Source organism: Trachypithecus francoisi, unplaced genomic scaffold (genome assembly GCF_009764315.1).
Source record: "Trachypithecus francoisi isolate TF-2019V2 unplaced genomic scaffold, Tfra_2.0 Lachesis_group8, whole genome shotgun sequence".
NCBI classification, from domain to species: Eukaryota; Metazoa; Chordata; class Mammalia; order Primates; family Cercopithecidae; genus Trachypithecus; species Trachypithecus francoisi.
Genome location: NW_022681473.1, coordinates 11,653,669 through 11,662,460, shown reverse-complemented (window position 1 = coordinate 11,662,460; position 8,792 = coordinate 11,653,669). Strand labels below are relative to the sequence as shown.

Genomic DNA, 8,792 nt, shown 5'->3' with positions numbered 1-8,792 from the left:
ACCATCACACCCTCGTTCTCAATTTTTACCTCCTTGCTTCCACATAAGAAATCCCAGAGAGAGAATTGCCTAGCAGAGACCCGGGCCAGGTCCTCACACCTCCTCTTGTCCACCCCCACAGTGTATAAAGTGTGCTCACCCACCTATGAGGTACCTGTATGTCTTTGTAAGTTGGCCCCACATGTAAACTACACACATGAGAACAGCAAACCACAACCACATTGAGGGACCAAATGAAAAGATGGGTATTTGAGTCCTTTGCCAAAACAGGTGCCATTTAGGAGATAAAATAGATTTTCTCCATCTTTTTCTGGAGAGGAAAGCAGTTACCCTGTGACATCCACAATAGGTTGAATGCAGTGTTGTATGAATTCCGGAAGAGCTTCGTGGAGAAGCAAAATGAATAATCTCAGGATACATGAGATAGAGCAGGAAACTGATGGGCTGATCCTCACTGTGGGCTTCTAGAGACAGTTTACTGAACTTGATACTTTACTCAGCAGAAAGACCTTTCTTCCTACAAAGTGCATTGCAATGACGTGGATAATAAAACCTTTTGTACTATTTGTCATTGGCCCCCATTAATCCCATTAGTTCTGATACTTTATGCACACCTAGCCATACGCAGCATCTTCCCTGAACAGTCTCTGGCTGTAGGTCAGTCGCCCTTTCGTACTAAGGGCGACTGTAGAAATTTTTCCTATTCCAGGATGATTTAATACCTGGTTATTGCCCGCTAAGCCTCCTGTGGTTATTCTTAGATGTATTTATTGAGCTAAATAAGCCTCATTTATTATATTGTAGGCAACAAATTTTCCAGCTATTAACTCTTCAATAGGTCAGATAAATGGCCTCCAACTGGCTGAAAAGACTAAGACTCTAGATTATCATCATGGGAAGCCAGATAAGTCTTATTTTTCCTTAGGTCCAGATTTACTTTTTCCTATGTATCCCCCTGTTGCTAAAATGGAGGCCTCTGTGTTTCCCATCCCACAACCTCATGGCAGCTGGCTCCTTGCGAATCTCCAGTGGAAGGTATTGCTGGGAGACTGGAAGCTGGGGCGAGGCAGGAGTCACGTTTCTCTCCTTCTGACATGGCCTCTTGCAGTAATTGTGGCAGCAGAGCCTGCAGAACCCAGCAGCCCAGCAAGGCTATGTGCAGTGTGAGGGCTTTTCTGCTTAGGTGGATCAGTTCCCGAAAGAGCTGTGGTTGTCATAGTCACCCAGGATGGTTCCTCTAAGCAATTTGGATTCTCATCTGGTTCCCAGTCTAGCCACTTGGGGTCCCTTGCCTCTAGTAGACCAGGATTTTGGGGGCAACAGTGATAGGTTTCTCAGGGGTCTTCAAGAAGTTCTGGGTGTGGGTTACCTTATGCCTGAAAGATCTGAGGTAGAGTTTGTCACCACCCGCAAGTTTGCTTAAGGCCCTTCTCTGGGAATGGCACACAGAGAAGCCAAGAAGAATCAGCAGGCCTTGCTGGATTTTCCCACTCCGTCTATTCACATGAGATTACTCCCTTTTTGTCTAATCACATTTCTACACGGCTGTTACTGCGTATTAAATCTAAGCTTTAAAATAAACAGTTTTCCCTTGGTTCTTTGTGACTTCATTTCTGAAGCTTTCCATGTCAGGTAAAACTGATTAAATGAACTCGTTATGCTTTAAAAACACAAAAACCAAAGGGGAAAAAAAAACCTCTTGTCAAGAATGTTCATTTTATCGGCAATTTCAGAAGCTCTTATGTCTGTCACCTATCATGCACAGGGTCCCCTTTCCACTGCATGGGTCTGGCATGATCGTACATAGGCTCATCCACCAGTGCAAACCTGGTTTTGGATGTGGGATGTTCCTCAGGTGGCATGAGTATCCTGGAGTGGCCCCTTCCCTTACAATCTGTTGCCTTTCAAGAATGTATACAGCCCCCTCACCAAATGGGCCAGGCCCTTCTCTATACAGATTTATATTTTCTGCTACCATGTGCCCATCTTCTAGTTCTTAGCTCTGAATCTCTTTTCCCTTCTCCTCTCTTTCAGGACCTTAAACCAAAGAGGGTGGCCTGTGGTTTTTGGAAGTTATTGGGCATAAGACTTCATTGTGACTTTTGCAGGTCACTGGTATTTTATTGCCTTCATAGGCCATTTATCCACAAAAAAAAAAAAAAAAAATTAAACTTTGTATTTTACAACTGCATTGGTAAAATAGAGTCTATATTCCTGGCTAGATTCATTGATATATATTCATCGCAGTTATATTCAATTTAGGAAATGATTCTTTAAAATTGTTTCATTTTTATGGCCCCTTACAGATATTGTGAGCCTGGATCCCTGCACCTGCCTTGCCTGAGAAAAGAGTCAGTCCTATAGTGGAGCTGAGTTGTCCTGAGAAATAGACAGGGTCTTCTTGGGTGAGTGGACAGCCCCAGAAAGAAGAGGGACAGGCTGAAGCAAGAGCAGAAGAGGTGGCAATAGCCTAGCCCTGGTGATAGGAATGCTGGGGACAGGACATGAAGGAGACTGTAGGTTCCATTTAAACATCCCCTGCTGTTCTGGGTCCCTGCAGGCACACTCACTCCCCTCAACCCTCAAGGACTTTGTAGCTCACTGTGGGACAGGGGAGGATGGACCCAATTCCTGCTGCAGAGACAGGACTCAGGGAAACTCAATAATTTAAGGAGGGTGCTATGAAACTCAGTAATTATATTTTTATATGTCTAAAATAATATAATATTATAAATGATATTTTAATGCAACATTTAAATAAATTGAATCCTCAGATCCAACATCCATAATGAACAAAAATCAAAATTTAGAAGCCAGACACCATCCACTCTGCTTTGTAGGTCTCCCTCCCTGGCTGGCTCTTGTCTGGGCCCTGCACACCTCAGGGAGGCCCAGAGACAGTGAGAGGAGCCTGACATGGTCAGCAGGGCTCAGCACACAGAAGAGGACTGGAATGAAAGCAGGGCCTCTGAGCAGGACCCCACCTCGGAACCTAGAGCCTGAGGACCCCAGAGAGAGTCACGTCGGGAGGTGGTGGGATAGAGGTAGGAAATAGTGTTCAGAGAGAGGCCCGATGCTTGGGCAAGAGGCTTTGAGAAAGCAAGTGCTTCACAGAAGCCTCAGTCCCTCGCCCGACACTTGCAAGGTCTGTCTATGGCCTGTGTTTGCCTCCCTCAGGCAGCCTGACTATGAGGCCTGGAAAGCCTCCCTTTCCTGAAACAATAAAAGGAACTTTATGATTTGCAGTTAGTTTACTGAAATGAGAATGAATTTGAGGTTTCAACAGTTTCCTTGCAGTTTCCACAAAAAAAGGTCCAAAGGAGAAAGAAAATAAGAAAAATCGCAGTTTCCAGCGGTAGGCAGTAGTTTTCTGGCCATCTTCTGTCTTGTCGTGTCTGAGCCAAAGGTCTTGTATAAAGTTAGAAGGGCTTACACCAAATGCTGTTGTATATCGTTTGCTGGGAAACAAAAGCAAACAGACAACTTAGATTTGTAAATCACTCTTAGAAAGTGAAATATTAAAATACAGAAACTTTTCTTCATGTCGTTTTCCTTCATTTGTCCACAAACATCTAACACTCAGGAAAATTTGCACTGGAAGCAAAACAAGAATTCTCTTTTCATTTATTCTGTCATCCAGGAGACACCTTTATATTTTGTTTGTTTGTTTTTTATTGTTGGTTTTTTGTTTGTTTGTTTGTTTAAGACAAAGTTTTCCTCTGCTTCCAAGGCTGGAGTGCAGTGGCACGAGATCGGCTTACTGCAACCTCTGCCTCCAGGTTCAAGCCATTCTCCTGCCTCAGCCTCCCAAGTAGCTGAGATTACAGGTGCCTGCCACCTTGCCCAGATAATTTTTGTATTTTTAGTAGAGATGGGTTTTCACCATATTGGCCAGGCTGGTCTTCAACTCCTGACCTCAGGTGATCCACCCACCTCAGCCTCCCAGAGTGCTGGGATTACAGTTATGAGGCACTGCACAAAGCCCAGGAGACACTTACTCCTACAGGGTCAGGGTCTTAGCATCTTTTCCCTGCCAGGATCCCCTTAATATTCTTCTCCAAAAATCCTATTCCTTGAAATAGTTTATCCAATAAATATGTGACGTGCACTATTTGATGAAGACCTGCCAGTTTAAACTGATTCTGAAACTGCTCTTTCAACATAGAATTGTTAAAACCTCAGCTCAAATATAGGAATGTGATAGTTTGGAGTTGCTGTGTGGCCTTACAAGTGAGTAACAGTCTGAGGCTCTCCACCACTACCTTGATACAGATTTAAAAATATTGGAGCTAGGTAATGATTAGTCTACTCCAGATTTTTAAAGAAGAAATGATTCTACAAAAGTTTGGTAGATCTTTAAATTTTCTACCATAAAATGTTTCAAATGGAATTTTGAAATACTACATAAATGTTAAAAATAGAATCTGTAGGTAGCATGTTTTTTTAAATAGGCAGAAATACTTGTTGTTATAACCACTGAGTTTTATTTTAAAGAATTCCAGCACTCATGCTGTTTCGCATCCATGACCTGCACTTCCCGTTTCCTGAGGTGCTTAATTAAATGGTGCGTGAGTCCCAGTCATGTATGCTAGCAAATCTGGGCATGAGTTTTAAATTCTTTATATTAGAATCTGTAGAGTTTGCACAAAAGGTATTTTCTGGACTGTGTAAAATAATTTTGAGAACAGTTTTATTATTTATTATTGTGAAAGGGAAAAATTGCATTGTTGGTTGCTCCTAGTAATGAGTGGTTCTTTGAGAATCAGATCCTTCCTCTTCAGAGAAAATGTCCAGCCTCGCCAACATGGAGGAACCCCATCTCTACCAAAAAATACAAAACTTGCCCGGTGTGGTGGCGGGCACCTGTAATTCCAGCTACTCAGGAGACTGAGGTGGGAGAATCCCTTGAAGTTGGGAGGCGGAGGTTGCAGTGAGCCAAGATGGAACCACTGCACTCCAGCCTAGGTGACAGAGTGAGACCCTGTCTCACAAAAATTAAAGAAAGAAGGAAAATGTGTGTGTGTGTGCGTGTGTGTATTTCCCTGTTAGTCTATGTATTTCTTTTTGTGTGTCTATGTGCATGCGTCTGTGTGATTCTATGTACGTGTGCATCTGTGTCTCTGATTCTATATGTGTGTGTGTCTGTGTGTTTCCATGTGTGTGTGTCTGTGTGTGTGTGTATGTTTCTATGCGTGTGTGAGAGAGAGAGAATGGATTAGGGAGCTGGTGATTTGTTCTGCCTTTTCTGGAGCTTGCTTTTTTTTTTTTTTTCTTTTCCTTTTCCGTTTATCACTCCCTGAAGACTCTCAAAGTGAAGTGTGAAAGCATCCTAAAGACAAAATTAAATTGAATGATGTATAAACAAAGCTTGTTCACCAGGTACTTAACACTCCTCATGGCACATTTAGAGCCTGTTTGTTTCTGGACAGTGATTTTAAAGGGCACATGAGAAAAAAAATGAAATTAATTACCATCATTAAATCAAAATTCTGCAGAGTTTCATTTGACTGGTTGAGGAAACACTGTTTCAATTCGCCTACAGCATTTTTAGCAGCATCACTGTCTGTGAACTCTTGCACATATTGCTGGAATTCTGGTACAGACACTTCAGGATCGAGGGTCTTTTCAATCACATCGTCCACCAGTTGGCAGCCGGAACCTGAGAAAAAGGCACCAGAACATGGGCCATCCCCAGAGGGTTGAACTCATTTTGGGGATGAGTTGTGAGTCTGGTCATCTTCTTATCCCACAGGAGAACCCAAGTTTCAGAAAGATTATGGTGCAGGGTGCCAAGTTTTCAATTCTAGGAGCATAAACTCAGTCTGTGCAAATTCTCCCAACTTCTGTAGCTCAGATCAGCCCAACCCTGTGCATCTTTGGTGAAGAGGGCCCTTGGGAAATGAGGTGCTCTGACTGGGGACACACACCAAACACTACTTGAGCTTCTTTGGTTCAGAATCATGCAATGCCTCCCTTTTATCATTCCCAGGATCAAGTAGGGGTTCGATGATTTCAGATGAATGGGTCTAGGATATTGCCCATTAGTTCCGTTAACTCTACTGCAACAAAAAGGAGCCTGAAACAGAACTTTTTGCTCATGATAGAATCTGAGGTGACCACCACTTTGGGGGAGTGGAAAATGCTCAGGACTCGGATTCCTTTGTGTTCTGGGCTCTGCTGTTTTCTATTTAGTTGGCTGTGTGCTTGTCAGCTATTCACCCATTTGCACCTGCTTTGGCAACAAATGAGGCAGAGTGTGCAGGGTAAGCTTTGTGAATTGCACAAGGCAAGCCACTGAGGGGACCTATGAGTACTGATTCCAGCTGTCTGGGCTTTTTCCTCCCGCTGGGTCTTCAGTGGGTGTGAATTCTCCTCCCCAGTCTGCCTTGAGTCTGAAGGAACTGGGATGGAAAGGGCATCCCAGAAAGACTCAGATAAACTCTGAGAACACAGAGTGAGGCCCACAGAATGCAAGATGCTGGATTACACTCCGCAGCCTGCGACTTCTGTTTTAAGAGGTTTACTGTTCCTCTCCACATTCAAGGACACCCATGATTATTCCATTGATTGAGGGCGCATATGTCACGGGGCCTTCATCATGTCTCTCACTTGCAACACTGAAATAGCTAATTCCAATATTCAATCTTGAGACTCATCCTGGTTTCTATGGTCACTGTGGTCATGGTGGGATGCTAAGTGCCATGACACACAGCGTGCGGCTCCAATGCAGGGGACAGCTCATGAAGGCACTGTCTGCTTGACTGTCAGGAACTAAAGGGAATCCTGTCACACCCAGACCCTTTGTACTGAAGTTGACCTATGCTGGGAACTGGGGTCTGGGAGTTCTTTCACAGGGGCCCAGGTGACAACCCCTAACTTTGAGGCAGCCGTCTCTGCCCAGAACTCACCTGCATAGCAGTGCAGAGGGAGGGCCGCCAGCGTGAGGACCATCAACAGCTTCATGGCGAGGCAGCTGCAGTCAGTGTTCAGTCGTGCGTGGCAGGGATCAAGGAAGCTGCTGTGGAGGTGAGCACCCAGCCCTGCTCTATTTATTCCCCAGGTAGGCACCTTAGTCCCTTCCAGGAATGAAGCAATGTGTCAACCTGGCGTGGGACCAGGGCACAATAGTGTACACCAACCCAACCAGCCTGTGCTCTGTTTGTAGAAACCAAGAAGGCAGTGATTTTTGGACCCGTGACAATTTGGGGACTGCAATAAAGACATATGGCTCCAGGTAAATTGGACATGACAGTGTTTTCCAAAATAGAAAGCAAAGCCCAGCAGTGTGACCTTGTGCTCTTGTCACTGTTGTGATTATAATTGTGCCTTCTCTATCCCTTCCTGCCTTGTGCTTCCTGCCACCTTAACTCCTTCTTCTTCTGCTTCTCTTCACCTCTTTTTCTTCTCCTCCTATTCTTCAAGGTGCAGACAGTTTCGTATCCTGTATGTCTGTCTGTCCTGGAACTATTATAGTTGGAGTAGGTGCAATACCTGTATCTCCCCCTGGGAGGTAGTCCTTCCTCACCCTAGTAATTCCTTTTTTGTTAAAGGTGCTTCAAGTTCAAAGGGAAATATATTAATATCTAATCTCTGGGTTTTTTATTTTATTTTTTTAAGTTCCAGAGCACATGTGCACCATGTGCCGGTTTGTTACATAGATAAACGTGTGTCATGGTCGTCTGCTGCAACTATCAACCCATCACCTAGGTATTAACCCAAGCATGCATCAACTCTTTTCCTTAATACTCTCCCTTCCTGCCCTCCCACAGCAGGCCCCAGCAAGTGCTGTTTCCCTCCATGTGTCCATGTATTCTCATTGTTAAGCTTCCACTTACAAGTGAGAACATGCGATACTTGCTTTTCTGTTCCTGTGTTAGTTACTCAGGATAATGTCTTCCAGCTTCATCCATGTTCCTGCAAAAGACATAATCTTCTACCTTTTTATAACTGCATAGGATTCCATGTGGTATACATACCACATTTTCTTTATCCAGTCATCATTGCTGGGAATTTGAATTGATTCCATGTCTTTGCTATTGTAAATAGTGTTGCAATGAACATACAGATGCATGTATCTTTCTAACAGAATGATTTATATTCCTTTGGGTATATACCTAGTAATGAGTTTGCTGGGGCAAATGGTATCTCCAGTTCCATATCTCTGAGAACTCACCACACTGTCTTTCACAATGGTTGAACTAATTTACATTCCCACCAACAGTGTAAAAGCGTTCCTACTTCTCTGCACCCTCGCCAGCATCTGTTGTTTCTTAACTTTTTAATAATCGCCATTCTTTCTGGTGTGAGATGATGTTTCATTGTGGTTTTGATTTGCATTTCTCTAATGATCGGTGATGTTGAGCTACCTTTCATGTATTTGTTGGCCACTGAAAGTTTCAATGTTTTAAAAATAAGAAATTAACCCAAGTTTACAAATTCACTGTAGTAGAAATCTACGAATTAATGTTTGTTTATCTCTTTGGTAGCTTTTTTTTTTTTTTTGAGACGTAGTCTTGCTCTGTCACCCAGGCTAGGGTGCAGTGGTGCGGTCTCGGCTCACTGCAACCTCCACCTCCCGGGTTCAAGAGATTCTCCTGCCTCAGTCTCCCAAGTAGCTGGGATTACAGGCACCTGCTACCGTGCCCGACTAGTTTTGTATTTTTAGTAGAGGCGGGGTTTCACCATCCTGGCCAGGCTGGTCTTGAACTCCTAATCTCGTGGTCCACCTACCTCAGCCTCCCAAAGTGCTGGGATTATGGGCATGAGCCACTGCGCCCAGCCTATTTGGTAGC

General features: G+C 43.9%; 1 protein-coding gene across 1 annotated transcript; it reads right to left on the bottom strand.

The window, feature by feature from the left end:
* Positions 1-2,727: 2,727 nt before the first annotated feature.
* LOC117080977 (mammaglobin-B-like) lies at positions 2,728-7,064 on the bottom strand. Its single transcript, XM_033206482.1, has 3 exons — positions 6,909-7,064; positions 5,472-5,659; positions 2,728-3,458 (listed from the first exon to the last, which is right to left on the bottom strand). Exons 1-3 carry the CDS (start codon positions 6,961-6,963, stop codon positions 3,420-3,422), a joined length of 282 nt encoding a protein of 93 aa, XP_033062373.1. The 5' UTR covers positions 6,964-7,064; the 3' UTR covers positions 2,728-3,419.
* Positions 7,065-8,792: the final 1,728 nt, after the last annotated feature.

What these genes read in the sequence shown, in the direction of transcription:
- LOC117080977 (XM_033206482.1), bottom strand. Translation starts at nt 6,963, where the DNA reads ATGAAGCTGTTGATGGTCCTCACGCTGGCGGCCCTCCCTCTGCACTGC. An exon ending in CCCTCTGCACTGCTATGCAG is followed by an intron (nt 5,660 to 6,908) that starts GTGAGTTCTGGG and finishes CCTTTTTCTCAG; the next exon opens with GTTCCGGCTGCCAACTGGTG. An exon ending in AGAATTTTGATTTAATGATG is followed by an intron (nt 3,459 to 5,471) that starts GTAATTAATTTC and finishes TTTGTTTCCCAG; the next exon opens with CAAACGATATACAACAGCAT.